This window comes from Limulus polyphemus, unplaced genomic scaffold (assembly GCF_000517525.1).
Source record: "Limulus polyphemus unplaced genomic scaffold, Limulus_polyphemus-2.1.2 Scaffold461, whole genome shotgun sequence".
Taxonomy (NCBI): domain Eukaryota; kingdom Metazoa; phylum Arthropoda; class Merostomata; order Xiphosura; family Limulidae; genus Limulus; species Limulus polyphemus.
Window position 1 is genome coordinate 320,861 of NW_013666071.1, and position 18,260 is coordinate 339,120.

General features: G+C 33.0%; 1 protein-coding gene across 1 annotated transcript in view; it reads left to right on the forward strand.

Moving 5' to 3' along the window:
• Positions 1-831: 831 nt before the first annotated feature.
• The window catches only part of LOC106458423 (connective tissue growth factor-like), a 49,107-nt gene continuing 31,678 nt past the window's right edge, over positions 832-18,260 (forward strand). The window contains exon 1 of the mRNA XM_022384636.1: positions 832-1,133. Within this exon, the coding sequence (XP_022240344.1) occupies positions 975-1,133 (159 nt within the window). The 5' untranslated portion in view covers positions 832-974. The remainder of the gene's footprint in view (positions 1,134-18,260) is intronic.

The following is an 18,260-nucleotide window of genomic DNA, read 5'->3' on the forward strand; positions in this document are numbered from 1 at the left end:
CCTAGATGAACGTGAAGAGGCAATGTAACAGATTTGTTTGTTTGTTATAAATTTTGCGTGAAGCTACACGAGGGCTATCTGCGCTATCCGTCCCTAATTTAGCAATGGAAGACTAGAAGGAAAGCAGCTAGTCATCACTACCCACCGCTAATTATTGGGCTACTCTTTTACCAACGAATAGTAGGATTGACCGTCACATTATAACTTCCCCATGGCTGAAAGGGTGTGACGGGGATTTGAACCCGCGACACTCAGATTACGAGTCGAGCGCCCTAACCATCTAGCCATCTCACAAATGGTAAAAAATACGTTGTCAGTAGATTAGCTTAGGGGCAATGAGTATAAACATAAGTGAACAATAAGTAATAAAATGTAAATATGGAACAGATTAACTTGTTTTGGGTAATAAAACAATACTAGCGTTAGTTGACCAGTGCAGTTGTGAATGATATTTGATCTATTCTGCTAATAAGGGCTGTCGATTAATGGAGGTTTGTTTATAGAAAAGTAATTTACAAAATATTGTATATGAAATAAATAAATTTATAGTAACCAAGTAATATAGGAACGACAAGGAAATTAGATAAATAACTGAAGGTTTTCATTTTATTCACAGTACTGCTAGTTACATATCACAATTACAAAAATGGGTCAGAAAAATTCAATAACCTTCACATGACAGGTCACCAATATCCAGAAGATGGCGCTATTGCATAGTATCAATACTCTAGTCTCAGAGAAGCGCCTGCGTTTCGACAGACAGTGGGGCGACTTGAAACTTGTGGTTAGGAAAATTCGGTTTGGTAAGATTTTTTTTTCCATGAGGATTATTGTAAGTATGAAAGAGGCAGAACTATGCTAAAGTAAATTACTTAATTAAATATATACTTTTTAAAATATAAGTACCTTCGACATGCGCATCGAAGCTTTCCTGTTGAATATTTCTTGAACGAAGTATAGTGACAGCCCTCATTATGGGCACGAGTATTTTTCCTGTACTGGTAACACGTGGAAGCCCATGGCAACGGTTACCTGCAAACATTGTACTCCATGGTCTCGTGCTATTTATTGCTATCAGCTTTCTGGCACATGTTAGCTGCGACTACAATGTGCTTTCGAGTAAATATGAAAAGGTAAGGTATTGCTTCAAATTTTTATCAGAAATATTAAAACAATACTTTGTTATATCTGATAATGTTTGCTAATAAAATACAAAAGTAAAACAGCACAAGTTTGTTACATATACAAATAGAAGTGCTACTTTCTTTAAAGTGAAAAATTTTGTGTTCAAGGAAATGCTTAGAAATTTGAGTTTCTACACTACTACCAATTATTTTTGTAGTTGTGTTATTCAAAACCTACATTTTGGACTTTCTTAATAATGCGTATTAAAGTATCAATGAGATTTATTGTTACTTTAGCTTACAAGTAGTATATGTAGAGATAGTAACATTTCGCAACATTAGACGAATTGGTGCGTAGAGCTGATACTCTATTTGATTGATTGGACTACTGTAAAAACAATCACTCTTCAGAATTCCATACACGTTACATTTGTCATTTCCAAATTTTATTCAAACTTTCGTTTGTTAACATGAGAGAATACTTGTTTCAGTCAGAAGTGGTGCTTGGGCGAAACGTATATCGAATTAAAAAGGAGGAAATAAAATATAATAAGCGAATCTCAGTTAATTCTGTTAATTTAAAAAGAGAAATGTACGATAAAAAAAATAAGAAAAATCTGCCATAATCCTGTCGCTTGGTTTTCTGTCAAAATGGAAAACCCAAAATCCGTGAAAGTGACGCTTTTGCAGAGAGAATAATAGATCTTTCAACTCCTAGTTCGGGTGACCTGTCCATTACACATCGTATATAATTCGGAAGCAGCACATCCATAACTGACGCATTGGGCAGAAGAAGGCGAAACTTATTATGTGCTCTATTCTTCAACTACAAAATCTTATTCCCTCTAGACGTACCTATATTTCAAGCTGAAAGAACAGATATTATTCAACTTGCAGACAGAGAGTGATCATTTCTAAATACAATTTTGTCGTAGTTGAAAGTGTTGGCAGGTTGATAGACATTGATCGTAATACTTAAGCGGACTTTATAGTGGAATTGTATAGATAAAAAAATAATCTACAAAAAAAAACTCGACGAAATATTTGTAAAGTTTTTTCCATTCTTCTTGAAAATACCTATATTTCTTCTATATTTAAAAAAGAAGAGAAATATTTTAGAAAACTTGTAATGTTTACTATGCATTGGTTAGCGATGTTTTATAAATTATATATTATTACTGTACAGAAAATGGGAAAAGTGTCCTGTTTTCAACAAACTTATATTTGAATTGATATCACTCCACCTACTCCTCCACAACAGTCTGAGAGTAATCGGTGTGTTATAAAACACTGTGCTCTATATTAGCCATGAAAATTATCCTACATTCAGATTAACTGAATGAATTTTACATATTATTTTATTTGTCATTTTAAACAGGCTCATACAAAAGGTTCTAAAGCAGATCTTATGTAAGCATATTATATAATTGTTGTTCTCATTGAGAAGACCTAGTGAAGACCTATTTTGTGTTCTCATTTAAATTGAAAACACAGTCTAATTTGCACATAAGTAGAGTACAAGAAAACACTAACGTTGTATGACGTATAAATGAATTGCTTTTTCTGATAATCTAAAAATACAAAAGTGTTTCAAACGACGTATATTCACTGAACATCTAGAAACAATAATGCTTCTTTAGCAAGAACTGGGCGTCGTCCCCCGGTTCCTTATAAAGGGTTAAGTCGAGGGCGGAAACATAGCGCATTTGGTGCGAGCACTTTTAGAAAAATCATTAAACAAATTCATGTTATAGTCACAAACGAAATTTTTTTTATTGGTTTTACATAATTTATTATAAAAAGAATTTAAAACATTTTTATATCGTATTTTGTATAAATCCATTCCTATTTAATATACGCACGACTGAATGGAATTGAATATACTAACACGTTTTGTTTGGTTGGTATTTCTTGTAAATGTTTAAACGTTCTCGGAAGATATGTTAATTTGCAGTTTCATGGGTGTTGTTTCTTTAAAGTACCTGCAGTTTGTAGTTTACATTATAATAGCAGGCAGATTGTTGGTTTAAAATGTTCAGCCAAGTAGAAATTTCTCAACTACTCGATTATTGTTAGATGTAAATTTTTTTAATGTAGCTTAAAATATTCGAGGTGTATTGCCTTTTGTTTCATATCTAAACACTTACAGCTTTGAGAGTAGACGATTAACATAGATACTTGAAATGACTAATAACCACGGAAAGTAAAAGCAGTTTAAAAACTACTCGAAAGCACCGACGACCTGAACCTCAGCTGGTTTTAGAAAAAAATTAAGTTTTCTTTTTGTAATGATTACACTAGCAGGCACATAAATATCTCAGGTTTACCATGAAAATGTGAAAATATTTGATTTATTTTGCTGTGAGAGAAATTCAAAATTTTCTAACTCCCAACTACTAGGATGAAGCCTTAAAGAACTCAGAAATCATTTTAGAAAAAAATACTATAACTTGTTTAGAAAAGCTTCATCATTGTTTTCATACTTAAAACTTTCACGTATGATGATAAAAAATCTTAATGCTATTACAGATACAAAACTTATTTATCAAAAGGAAGAAAATCACCTGGAGCCATATTTAACCCATCCTCTTAGTTAAGGGTTATTAATAAGATATCCCAGACAGTAGGGTAACTTTACTGTAAAACAAGATATAACAGACAGTAGGGTAACTTTACTGTAAAACATGATATCTTGTTAATATCCCTTAACTAAGAGGATGGGTTAAATCACAGATATAAATGATTTAACCCATCCTCTTAGTTAAGGGTTAAATGAAAATGACATTTTTATTTCAAAACTTTGAAGTGCTTTAGACCTAGGAAATTGCTACAAGAATCTTGTATTTTGCATCAAAACATCTCGCATGTATGTAACTATGCTTTTTCAGCAAGATAGCATGTTTTGCACCATAAAATAGAGAAATGTCAATAATCAGTAAGTGCAAGATCTGTTAACCCCCACCGGTATTACGTTAACAGTATAACAACTGGTGAACAGCTAGTAGGATAAGATGACGTACTGAAGAAAAATATCAAATGAAAATACCACGATGAAAACTTGCTTTGAGTGATTCAAATACTCGAGAAAATTAGCAATTCTTAATATAAATACCTGATAAAAAGATATATTATGCAGTTGTTAAAGAACGTTTAACTAGGTATAAGATCGATTAATGAGCGCTTAATGACGTTGATTGTTTGTTTGGAATTAAGCACAAAATTACACAGTGGGCTATCTGTGCTCTGCCTACCACGGGTATCGAAACCCGGTTTCTAGCGTTGTAAGTCCGCAGACATACTGCTGTGCCAGTGGGGGCTAATGACGTTGAGCAGAGATCAGTTTCCAGAAATGCACAAGTTCTCTTAAGTACTTAATGAAGATGAGTATGATGATCTGATAATGATGAAACATAAGTGACAGAGGTCTAATGAACAATGCTATAGGAATATGAATCCTACAGAGCCAGTCATCTAATCTAGATATAATGAAGATGATAAAAAAACTTTCACGTTTTCTGAAAACCAAAAATTAATCGAGATGAACATTGTATAAAGTATGGTGAACAACTATAATAAGGACAGAAACTCGATTTGAGAACTGTAGTCGTAAAACTTTACTAGAGAAATAGTAAAACGTTTTTTTCCTATTTCGATAGTATGTGAATTATAAATCAAGCAATGTAATAATGTGGAACATTGAGCCAATAAAAAAGATTCAACTGATTACTGTAATTTCTTTTTGATAAATAAATGTAAACATTAGTTTCATGAGAAGTTTATTTGAATATTTTGTTCTGCAATTTTTCATAGACCTACTTTGATTATGTGAAACGGTCTCTTTACTGTAATTTGTTCTCTGTGGGGTAGAACTTGGGTTACACATTTATTTAACACTTTACGAAAAAGAAGTCTGGTTTTTATATATAAGTTCGGAGTAAAATCATTCTGGAATTGACACGAGAAATCTTACTACGTGAGGCTGTCGCTGTGTAAAAATATTGGACAGAGTAATATCGCTGTTCTTCATAAGGTTATATGTATTTACAAGAATTGTTAATTCTAAACGTATGTGCTCGACTCGCAATCTGCGGGACGCGGGTTCGAAACCCCGCCACACCAAACATGTTCGCTCTTTCATCCGTGGGGGGGCGTTATAATGTGCTGGTCAATCCCACTATTCGTTGGTAAAAGAGTAGCCCAAGATTTGGTGGTGGGTAGTGATGACTAGCTGCCTTCCCTCTAGTCTTACGCTGCTAAATTATGGACGGCTAGCGCAGATAGCCCTCGTGTAGCTTTGCGCTAAATTCAAAACAAACAAACAAACTAAACGAGTGAATTAAGTAACTTTTTAGTATCAGATTGAATTTATCAAATGCCTCACAGGATGCTTTGATATCTTTAGCGTTTTTGGAATCGAAACCCGAATTTTAGCTTGCAAGTCCGTAAACTTACCGCTGACCCAGTGAGGGACTACATTTTAGCAACTTTAAAACCAACTATATTATGTTTCTTTTAATATCAGTATTCGAAATAATAGCGTTGAAATTTTAATTTTCATAAGATATTTCAGGAAAACAATGTTTTGGTAAAGTTATCAAAAACGAGAATGACTCTTGTTCTATCAAATAACGTTGCCACCTGATGCATTCCCAGTTTACTAACGTTTTATGAGGGTTTCGTCTATACCAAGTTCAGTTATTTTAATACAACAGTATTTATATGTTTGAGCTATAAGCAATATAATTTATATTTGTTTCTCTTTGTACCTTTAAAATTTCTTTTCAGCAAATATCTCTAAACAAAAGTATATAATTGTAGCGAATTAGGAATGATTTGGAACTGTCTCAGTGTATTAGGCTTTGAAATTTTATGTAATGTAAAATAAATAAGTATATAGTAATTTGTTTCTTTTTAATTACTAAAGGCGTTGAGGTGCTAATACCTTTTCTAGTTATTTTTAAACTAACATATTTGTACATGTTAGTGTAATTTAGCTCACCAAAACTTTTCATTCATTAAATTTTTATTCCCTTGTTTTTGTGAATTATTTATTCTAAATGTTTAGAGTATTATTGTATGAACTCATTTATAATTGTATTCCATTCACATAAGCATAGTTAATTCTAAATGTTTAGAGTATTATTATATGAAATCCTTTATAACTGTATTCCATTCACATAAGCATAGGTAATTCTTAAATACATTAAAAATGTAAATTTGTATGAATTCTCGTTATATTGAAGAGCAGTAGGAAAGCTTTGCTGTGCCCACCGCGGGAATCGAAACATGATTTTTAGCGTTATAAGCCTTTGAAATTACTGTTGAGCCCCCGTTATAGCGCCCCCAGGGCTGAAAGGGCGAGCATATTTGGTAGGACGGAGATTCGAACCAGCGACCCTCAGATTGCGAGTCAAGCGCTTTAACCGCTTGGTGTGATGGCTAGGGCTGAAGGTGTGAGAAGTAGTATTTCAGTTCTGTCTTTTGCCTCACACAAATCTCTTCCCAATAAATCTTTTGTTCAATACGTGAGGTCCTTAGTTGGGCTGCACAATTATTTTTGGTATTGAACGAAAAGCTTCTTAGGCAGTGACTTGTGGGAGACGAAAAAAAATATTTTAAATGTTATTTTACACACCTGTGATTTTAAGCCTAAGTGTATAGCTTAAGAGGAATGTGGAAGTAATAAAGAACATCTGAAATTAACTTGTTTTAATAACAACTTTTAGGCATATTGGTTATTCACTATTTCGCCGGTTTTTTGCGTTGAAAACGAATCTTTGAAAGTAGTTACATTGGTTTAAATTAGTTATAATTCCATTTAAAAAGCAATCCATCTAGAAAGTTTAAACTCGCAGTGGCCCCCCCAGTGGCATAGAGGTATGTTTGCGGACTTACAACTCTAGAATCCGGGTTTCGATACCTGTGGTAGGCAGAGCACAGATAGCCCGTTGTGTAGCTTTGTGCTTAATTACAAACAAACTCGCAATGATCAGATTGATGGTTTAATGTCCTTATTTACATGTACAATTAGTACTATGAACATATGATGATGACAATTTCTTAATTCTTAATCGTCTATTCATTTTTGAAGTGCCATCCGTCTAAAGGCTTATAACCCTCAAAAATAGGTTTCGATACCCGCTATAGTCATAGCATTGATAACCCATTGTATAGTTTTGCACTTGAAAACAAACAGAAGTTTTTAAAACCTAACAAATAGTGTCAATTGTAGGATTTTTAATAGCATTAGCTTGAAATTTGAAAGAACATAATTTTATTTTATTTCCAAAGTTACAAATAAAAACTTAATATTAATTATCTAGATATGGATTTCATGAAATATGCAACAAAACTATCTTATATAAATAATTCACCAAAAATAAATTCCTGAGTATATAAAATGATATTGTTACGTGAAAGTAACATCTGCCTATCGATATGACATTATTTTGGATATTGATGTTGCATTTGTGGAAATTGACTGACCAACATAGTTTTGTATTATCCACCTGCTTCTCGAACCCATATTAGAACTGTTTTACATTTACTATTGGAAATTACCGACGATCGAATGAACATAATATATAAGTTAATAAATAAATACGTTATTATTCATCACTTCTGTTGTTGTGCTGCTTATCATATTAGAATTAAAACAAATTTCTTATATGTTTATTCAAAAATTGTTTGAAATTTTAAATCCATGTAAGATTATATATGATCGGTCATTAGAGCGCCAGACTATTTATTGGAAGGTCCTAGGTTTGAGATATGCCATTAAACATTATCCGCACTTTTAGCTATAACAGTTAATAACCTGTACGTCGTTTGAACTGTGACAGCGAATCATTTTCATCAGTTAAAAGTAGCAGTGTAGGCGGCATGTGCTGATGACGGTTTGCCCTTCCTCCCTCTATTCAATAAATTAGAGATGGCTATGAGCACGTTCGATGATTTTGACTTGTGGCCTGTATCTCCATTGAATCTAGAAGAAACAACGTTTCGACTTTTTTGTACGTGTATGGTTTCCGAAATTTATCTAGTTTCAAGATGAAACAATAAAATTTTATGCTAGTTAGATTTTTTTCATGACATGGATTAGACTAAAACTAGAACACAGAGAATTCATGGAAAATTCAATGTAAAATTCTTCTTTGCATTCAATATAAAATGGATGTACAAATACCTCTTTTTTTCCAATAAGAACCATTCGGTAGAATTAAAGAAAAAAGGAAAAAACTACCTTCTATATAATATTAATTATTAACTTCAGAAAGTCTGCACTTTAGTTTCTCTAAAACTGTTCAATACCTTTTGGCAAAATTTGAAAGTAATGTTTTATCTGAAACGAAGTCATTATTTATTTAACACAAAATGCATAAGTGATTGTTTCACTTAAGATTCACCTACTTTATATCGTGAGGTCACATGGTTTCCCAAAATTGTAGTTTTCTTGTGATAGCAATTTCTAAAGACGGCTAACAAGAATACCTATATTGTTATCTTTTGGATGGCTTCATGGTTAAGGGTTATAAGAGTGACTGTCAAATTTCATTTTGCGGTGAGACAAGAGTTCCAAAGTTGGAGGTGGGTACTATCGACTAACTTCTTTCCATACATGAGCTTTTTTAAACTATTAATTGATATTTAGAAACTTGTTAAAACATTAAAATTTAATTTCGTGATGGTTATTTTTGGTTTACACTGATAGGTAATTTGTGTTGAAAAATTATAGTAATTTTGTAGTTTATATATCATTATTTATATATTTGCTATATTATATTTAAACACAACCTTAATATTTCTGTAAAACATAAATTGGCATTTTCACCTGAGCAAAGCTCAGAATTTTGAGATTTTGAGAAATTTACAAAGAAATGTTTTCAAGACTTGAACGTAGGTACTCCTTTGATCAAACTCACCTTTAAGTCCATTCACTTCTGGATGGCTTTTCATCTTATTCGGCAAAACAATATCAAAACTAACTACATTAGTAACATGTTCCAGTTATTTAGAGAAATCCTGTACATGAAAACTGCTTTTTTTGTTTCTAATCTGGAGAAAAAATTTGTTTTTGCATTTATTTTATTAAACCTGTTAATAATAAATACCAATTAGCGTTCCATAAGAGTATCAAAATCAGTAATATTTGAAGAGCTGACGATAATGTATGAAATAATTTAAGTCAGTTTACCGGAAAAGGCAATATTTTGATTAGTGAATCACAACTGATTTCTTGAGATTTCTGATATGTCGATCAAATCTTTAATTTTACATTTGTCATCATATTCAAAATGTATGTGATTTTTTGCTTCATCTTCTGATCGTTAATGGACATGATAACCGTTTAGAAATAAAGAAACTCCATTATACTTAGGAAATGCATAAACAGATATATCTCTCTTCCCTCTAAAGAAAGTAGTAACAGATATATCTCTCCTCCCTATAAAGAAAGTAGTAACAGATATATCTCTCCTCCCTCTAAAGAAAGTAGTAACAGATATATCTCTCCTCCCTCTAAAGAAAAGAGAGTAGTTTCATTTGTTTGTTTTAGCGTAAAGCTATAGAATAGATTAAATGCACTATGTTCGCTGCGGGGAATCTAACCACGGATTTCATCGTTGTATGTCCGCAAACCATCCGCTAACCCACCAGGGAACAACATAAAATGATATTTAAGTAATAAAAGAAAAACAGCTAATATTTAATGTTAGAAATGTCTTTTATTCTCCAGAGCACAACTTACTAAGGAATAACACGATAAAAATCGAAATATAAGCACGTTGAAACCAATCGAACGTTTTAAGATTAAAACAAATACGGCACAATCTAGTTTTATCCATTTAATTGGTGTGTGTAGTGAAAACTTTAACAGACACTTTTTTTTTCACGAATCCTGTAATAGATCTTTAAAATATTTAACTTTTTTAAGTTCTAATAATGAAAGACGTAGCAAAATTCTTTAAAATTAAATAAGTGTTCTGTCTACCTAGTTTCTATGAGGATGCTCTATTGCGTATATCATTTGAACTTGGTTATGAGATTTTATTCATCTATATATTGCATATACAGTTAATTATTTTAGACATGAAGATCGCGCTAATAGAATACCAAGAAAAAGAAAAACCTAGGAGTTTTATAGTTTGTTTATTTGTATCTTCGTTTATCATTTTATTTAGTTTCTTTAGCTTACTAATTCTCACTTCTAATGCAACTTGAGTATTCTAACTAAGTTCATTTTCTTAGATAAAGTTTTCATGATAATACAGGAAGAAGTTTTAATAACAGAAATAGCAGAAATATGTATATATGTAGGTTTTTATACACAACGTTTACATTACCTTCAAATATGTTTGTTTGTTTACCCGAACGATACCTCACTCATACTCTAATCCAAAAGGCCGGATCAGAGACTTATATGGCTTAGACAGAGCGAACTGGGGGAAAGACAACCAGTCAGTACCATCCGCCGCTAGAGGCGGCTACTTTTAACCCTATAAAGGGATTGACTGTACCTTCTATAATGCACCAACATGCGAAGCCTGTTTAGTAACATCACGTCCTATCCCTAGTTCGATACGCTAATCACCTGACCAGATAATTACAACTTGCACGGTATAGGTTTTCAAATAACAAAAACTGAAGGCCTTGAGGCAAATATTTAAATAACAATAAAAATTTCACTATTACGAACTTTATTCTTTGTGAAAGGTTTTACAGTTACAGAACAAATAAGAAAATATTTACTAGAGACCAGCAAATGAATATTTTAAAGGCCCAGCCGGTTGTAAGAGGTTCGGGGGTTTAGTAAGTTTCCATGTTATGGAATCGTAAGGAAACGAACAACAATATTTTGCTTTCCTTAAGTTGATTGTAACGAATTTATTATTATATATATTTATTTCAATATTAGCGTTTGTTTAGATTAAGTTTATATTCAGAAAAATCCATTTGCTGTTGCGAACACCTGATTCAGTCACGGAGCAGATTCCGTACCATTGTGGTAAAGTAGGATCTACAACTAACCATCGTCTGCTTACGTTTCGAATGATTGCCTGCATTTCCCAGGTGTTTTAGCAACTACGACATAACTTTCCAAGCAGTTCTACATTCTACTAGCGACATTTTGAAACACAAGTATGAAATTTAAAACAACCTCCCGTGATTGGTTGGCTCTTGCATGGTTGAAGCACCTGTGGTTAACTTCAAATTGGCAACTGAGATAATCTGTATGAGAATACTATATATAGACGTTGGCTTCTGAATACCAATCATTTACGTTTCAGATCACATGACTTATCATCATATGCCTGATATGCACAACAGTAATACGAGTAAGGGTGATTTTTATTATTTCATAATAATAATTTTGCCTTCTTATAATTATGATATTACAACGTCCAATTTATTTTTGTGCACTATGAAGAAATTTAGAGATACAAAATATTGATATTTATTCCACCAATCCAGAGTATTATGGTTAATAATTAATTATATGAAGTTATGAGTAAAATAACCAGATAATACAAGTTCATTAGCTCATTAAGTGATAACTGTAATCAGTTAGTACTTTTAATTTAGATCACGAACTCTCTTCTAAACAGTTTTCAGAGGGAGAGAGAAATCCTCGAAAGGCTTAATATGATCTCGTGGTTAGGACACTCTATTCACTATCTGCGGGTCTAGGTTAACCCCTTTCACCCAATATACTATTTCTTTCAGCTGTGTAGGCGTTATAATATGAAGGTCAATCCCATTATTTGTTGTCAAAGAGTAGCCCCATTGTTGTAGGTGGAGGGTTTTGACTAGTTGCCTTTCCTCTAGTCTATCACTTCAAAATTAGGGTTCGGTTTGTTTTGAAATTCGTGCAAAGCTGCACGAGGGCTATCTGCGTTAGCCGTCCCTAATTTAGCAGTGATAAACCAGAGGGAAGGCAGTTAGTCAGCTCTTGGGTTACTCTTTTATCAACGAACAGTGGGATTGACTGTTACATTATAACGCTCCTGCGGCTGAAAGAACAAGCAGTTCGGTGACGGAATTCGAAACAGCGATCCTCAGATTGCGAGTCGAGCGCCTTAACCACCAGGCCACACCAAGTCTTAAATTAGAGACAGCTAGCGATTAGCATTGCGCGAAATTCAACAAATAAACAAATATGTTGAAAGCTCTGCCTGGGACATGTAACAGTACAGATGAATTGTGATGTTAGTATTATAAGAGTCTGTAACTACGCGTGGTAAAAGATTTCTGAATCCAACAAAAACATTTATACTTTCATACTTAGTTGTTACAGAACCCTGAAAAAATATAATTAAGTTTGAAGTGGGTGTGAAGAAATGTTAAACTAATTTTAAGATAAAACTAAAACGCATATTTTCGACATATAAGGTGAATCTCCACAATGTCAAAACATTGAGTGATAATTTTTTATCCCTTTTTTAACCTGAACAAGATGCCACTCATTACGAGCAAGTTACAAACGTTTGTGCTGAGTTTGGTAATGTTGTGAACTTGGCTTTTCTAAAGCGAGCTTTGAAGAAATACGTTATTTGCACTCTGAAAATCCAGCAAGGAGGAATGTAAATATAGAGACCTCACAGTATTTTGCTGGAGCCTGAAATCTTGGATATGATTACAGATATAGTATTGGAAAGATAGAAGCCACAAGGCAGATATTTCTCATTAGTTTTGAATATCATGTTCTGAGAATAAACACTTTGCTAACAAGACTGCAATATTCCTAGTCATCATTACAAGATATATAATTTGGCTTGGATTATCTGGAAATGAAATACAGTTTTTATTATAAGATCCATTCAAGAATACGAAAATGTTCCATGAACTAGAACATAAATGTTGCCGTGTTTGTGTAAATCAGGGACATAAGTGTACATGAATAAAGTCTGATAGAGTAAATGCGTTTTGTACAATGCATATTCTATGATTTGAGCTTAAAAATTCAAACCTCATCAAGTGCTTTCACAGATTCCATTGCTTTTTAACACCTAGTCTGTGGGTTATGGAGGTATGCTTGATGGGTTATATTCCAAACAAAGTTTTCCGGTACTCTTATATATATATATATATACTGGAGTGAGATTTCATCTTCGTGGGATTTTGAATTTCCCAAACGCCTGGCCGAATTCACAATAGTAAAACATATAGCTCATTCCAAAATCCCACACAAAAAACAGTTATTGGCGTATATGTTTCGTCACAGAAGATCTAGTTTCTAAGTTCTATAAAACCGTTTTCTACGCGCTTTACGCGAGTTTTATCGATATATGTGGCAAACAAAGGCTCAACGAAGCTTACTTGCCATTGAAAAGTGGCTAAGGCTGGTACCTACCTGAACATGAACACATATACTACTTTGTGCAAGAGTAACGCAGTCTGGCTAATCTTCTAAACTTCGTATCTTTGTGGCCGAGCACTGCTGAGAGGTGAGTTCTTTTGGTAGTAAAATGTAGCTTGTTTGAGGCTAACGAATCGAACCCTTTATCTGTCTGGTTATAATCTGAATAACAGAAACCCCTGTAGCTTACCCAATCTCTCGAGTCCCCCGGTAGGACATACAACGCTAAAATCCGAAGTTAGATTTCCCGCGGTGGACATAGCAGAGGGCCTAATGTGGCTTTGCTCTAAAACAATCAATAAATCAACCCAATATTTGGAATTCGGTCTCATTGTCTCGCAAACTGGGTGTAAAGTCAACTTATCATGGTTTAATCTTGTGCTTCAAAATGTCATGATCGTTATAATTATGTCTATTTTCGTGGTTGTAGAAACGTGCAAGGAGTAAAATTTATAGCTACGTTATTAAAGAGGCAGAAGATAAAAACAATTAGAATATCTATTTACTTAGAAGATTGTTTAATTTGCTGGGTAAGAACATATCTTGCACTTACGATGCAGAAGTAGTTTTAGAGACCTCGTTCAGCGGTAAAGAAAATTCCGTTTCGTTGATGTAAAACTCAATAATCTTTTTTTTGTTTTTGCGCTCCCCAGTGGCTCAACCGTAAACCTGACAGCTTATAACGCTACAAATCGTCTTGCGATACCCGCTGTGGGCTGGGCACTAATACCCCAACAAACACAGTTTTTTTTGTGATATTTAGACTTATGAAATACGTAACTTGTTACTATGTCACTAGTTCCTTGAAAGAAAACGTGTATGATATTAATTCTACAGATTTTAATGAAAAATATGTATATCAACAGATGGAGTTTTAAAACCAAATTCAGTGAAGCGTAATATTGTATTAATGTAGCTAAAAAGTCAAGTTGTAGTATTGACGAACTTAATATGTATATATGATTTACATATAGCTTGTGTTTTGGTGGAGCTTGAAACTCAGAAAATATACACTTGGTTCTTACTATCGATTCTGTATTGACTTGAATTGTAAATCAGTATATGTGTAATGGTACAGTTAGGAAATAAGGGCGTAAGCATTAGTGCATGTTGAGAATAATAAACATGGTTTGGTAGAACTTTGAATTAGAGAATATATAGTAGAGGAAATTGTAAACGAGAGAATGCTCGTTTGTGAAAGTTGTAAGTTAAAAAGACTTCATCGATGGAATAAAAGCTTTGACTTAGGTCGATAATTAGGAGGAACCTTAAAAATCATCATTACGTAGATATTAGTGGTTATTATTAATTAGTTATATTTATTGGTGCATGATGTTTTAGACTCAGCACGAGTATATTGATAAAATTTCCCTAAGCCTTTTACTTATGCCCTAAGTGGTTAAAGAACCGGAGATCTGCTAAAGTAAACTATGAAATTCCACATATAGTACCACGTTAACCTCTGGGGATACAATCAATTCCATCATCAGACCTTAGTATTCATTCATTGCGAAGCTCAATTACATAAGCTTATTTGTCATACACACTGTGAAGGAAACGGAAAATGCGTTTCTGCAGGGCAATTCTTATAACATACAGACTAAGTTCGTGACCGCTAGGAGTAATCTGAGAATTCAGCTAACATAATGTATAACTTAAACAAATTAGTTGTTTTATCTAAAAAATAAAACAAACAAAAACCTACTGTTATTTGTTTCAATGAATCGTTGATCCGATTTCAATGCCAAAAGAACAACAACAAACGTCTCTTTGACAAAGTTATCAATTAATTAATCTTAAATTTTTAAATCATATTTGACACACTCACTTAAAGAATGTTAATGAAACTAAGAACAAAATCATTAAAACAACAATGAACTGCCAACTATGTCGTTGACGAACTAGAAGCCTGTTAGGTCTTCGAGTGATTTTATAGTTGAGGTAAGTTAATTTCTACAACTTCATGAACTGTACAAACACGCACGTCGTTACTAATTAAGATTTACTTCCAAACATTCATATCGTTGTAAGATCACTGACAAATCTAATGACAACACATTCATCGTAAACAATTATTTGAGACTGAGTTTATTCAAATTAAAACATACGCTTTACTAAGACGTTCGGGCAGAAATTCGGTTAGGAAATGTAGTAAACAAGATGTAAGAAGATAACACTGGGATGACTTCTTCTTTTATCTCCGAAACGAACATTAACACAGCACACAAACTGAACAAAGGTAACACTAACAAGACACGCAAACAGTTTCAGGACACCGTTAAAAAAAACGGAAAACAAAGACGTATGAAAAGTTATAAAATGTTGAATATTACCGCTAATAATTTTTACATAATATTCCTTATATGTAATCAAAACTTGATATGTGTCAAATTTATGATCCAATGATCATTTTAGTTTTATTCTATAATTCTTTACAATATGATGTTCTTCTTAGCAATTTGTTATGTCTAGTTGTCATCTATATAGTTAACTTACTTTAGATACTAATTATTTAATAATAACTTACTTTAGACACTAATTATTTAATAAAAAGTTTGTTCGTATTTTTAGTTGTTAATTTTGGTACCAAATATTTCGTTTATTTATCAGGAATGAATAAAATGATCTAAAAATGGATATAATAAAGCATATATTATAAATTTTATCGAAATAAAGTATGAAGATGAGTGATACCATTATACTCAAGAATAATACTGCACGGTACTTCATAAAGTGTAAGAATAATGTGACGTATAACCATGCTTGCTTGTTAATTCGTTTACAAAAAATCTTCATATCTTTCCTCACAGTTCCCCTGGCCCGGCATGGCCAAGGTCGTTAGGGCGCTCGAGTCGCAATCTGCGGGTCGCGGGTTCGAATCCTCGTCACAGTAGGGCGTTATAAAGTAATGGTCAATCCCACTATTAGTTGATAAAAAGATTATCCCAAGAGTTGACTATCTGTATCCCTCTAGCCTATCACTGCTAAATTATGGATGGCTAGCGCAGATAACCCTCTTGTAGCTTTGCGAGAAATTTAAACGAAACCAAATCTTCATTTTTTCATTTTATTCTCTTAATTATTTCATATGTTTTCGTTATTTTATCAATTTGTTTCCTACAGTGTATTGAAGTTCCTGTTGATGACATAGTATTGTTTGTAGGGATTTCATCTTTTTATTATCAGCAATCGTGTTACATTCTTCTCAGTGCAAATATTAGTTATTTAAAACTTCTTGGTAACATTATCAGTTTTCTAAGTCCCTTTGATTCGTCTTTTAGATAATAATGATGGTAATTAGAATATTTTCAGTGTAATTTACTTCCCTCAGTACTGCTGGTTGGGGTTATTTCACAATTCTCAGTATTTTTGATTATGGTTCAGTCTTCTAAGTATTGTTGATGTCACTTTTGTGTGCGTTTTGGCCCTTCCTGTACTGCTAGTGGTGGTAAATTCACGTTTTCCACTGCTGTTAGTAGTACTGAAGTTTTTAGCGTTGTTAACTGTCAATAGCATTTTTCGTTGGTATAAGGGTAGCCCAAGAATTGGCGGTGGGTGGTGTTGACTAGCTGCCTTCCCTCTAATCCATCACTTCAAAATTATGGACGGCAAGCGCAGTTAGTCTTCGAGAAGCTTTGCGCAAAATCCAAAACCAAAACCAAACTTAACGTTATTAACAATGAATCCAGCCTTCTCAGGTTTGATAGTTTTAGCCTTCTCTTGGTGAATCATATTACTGTGCGTGGTTTATTTTTATATTTTTTATCTTAGTATGAAGTTTCTTTTCTGTTAGATATCCGGTTTCGTATTATTGTCAGTCTTTTTGTTATTGGTATTATTTTTTTTCTATCTTCTTACGTCGTCTTCCGTTTTCTAGTTCTTCTTTACTCATCACATTGCTGCTTTTAACCCTTATTTTCAGGAAAATCAGTTCATATGTGGTTACCATACATGTGGTATATGATGACACCTTCTGTTAGGAGAGGCATTATAACTTTAAACATTAATCAAAAATCAGAATACACGTATTGTCCAATGAGAAAAGACAACTTAAAAAAGTGCTATCATAATACATGATATTGAATTTGAGGAAAATAAAAATAAACACATCATTCTGGAATTCAAAAGATTATTTGTAAGTGACCACATAGATCGTATAGTTATGCTCTACGCTAAAATGAAGTTTCATTTTATATAATTGTATATTATTAAACAAATAAGTTTTGCAGATATTATTGATATTGATATTGATATTTTATAACACGTTTGTTCACACACAAAAGATACACAGATATGTGTCATAACAATGTGTATAGTGGCGTAACAAATAATGGTCTCTCTATATATGTGTGTGTGTGTGTGTGACACTCATCACATCAACTATAAACAAAAACTGTTTGTAGCACATGTGGCTATTCACATGTTGGTCAGTGAGTCATATTACACGTTAGTTTTGTATAACCTAGTATTCTGTATGCGTTTGTCTTGAACCCTAGAGTTATTGCTTTTGTTGTTGTTTTTACCCAAAGTTACACAGTGGATTATCTGAGTTCTGCCTACTACCAGGAACTGAGCCTCGGATTTTGGCGTTGTAAGCTCGTAAACTTACCGTTGACCCACCAGGGAACGATTCCTTGACACAAAATGATGTCATACAGACATAACAAAACAAATAATTATATTTTAATTAGTTGACTGTTTATTTTTGGAGAAATAAAGAAAATGATACAGATGCAATTTTCTGAATATAGAGGGTGGTTATAATGTCTTCCACACGGTTC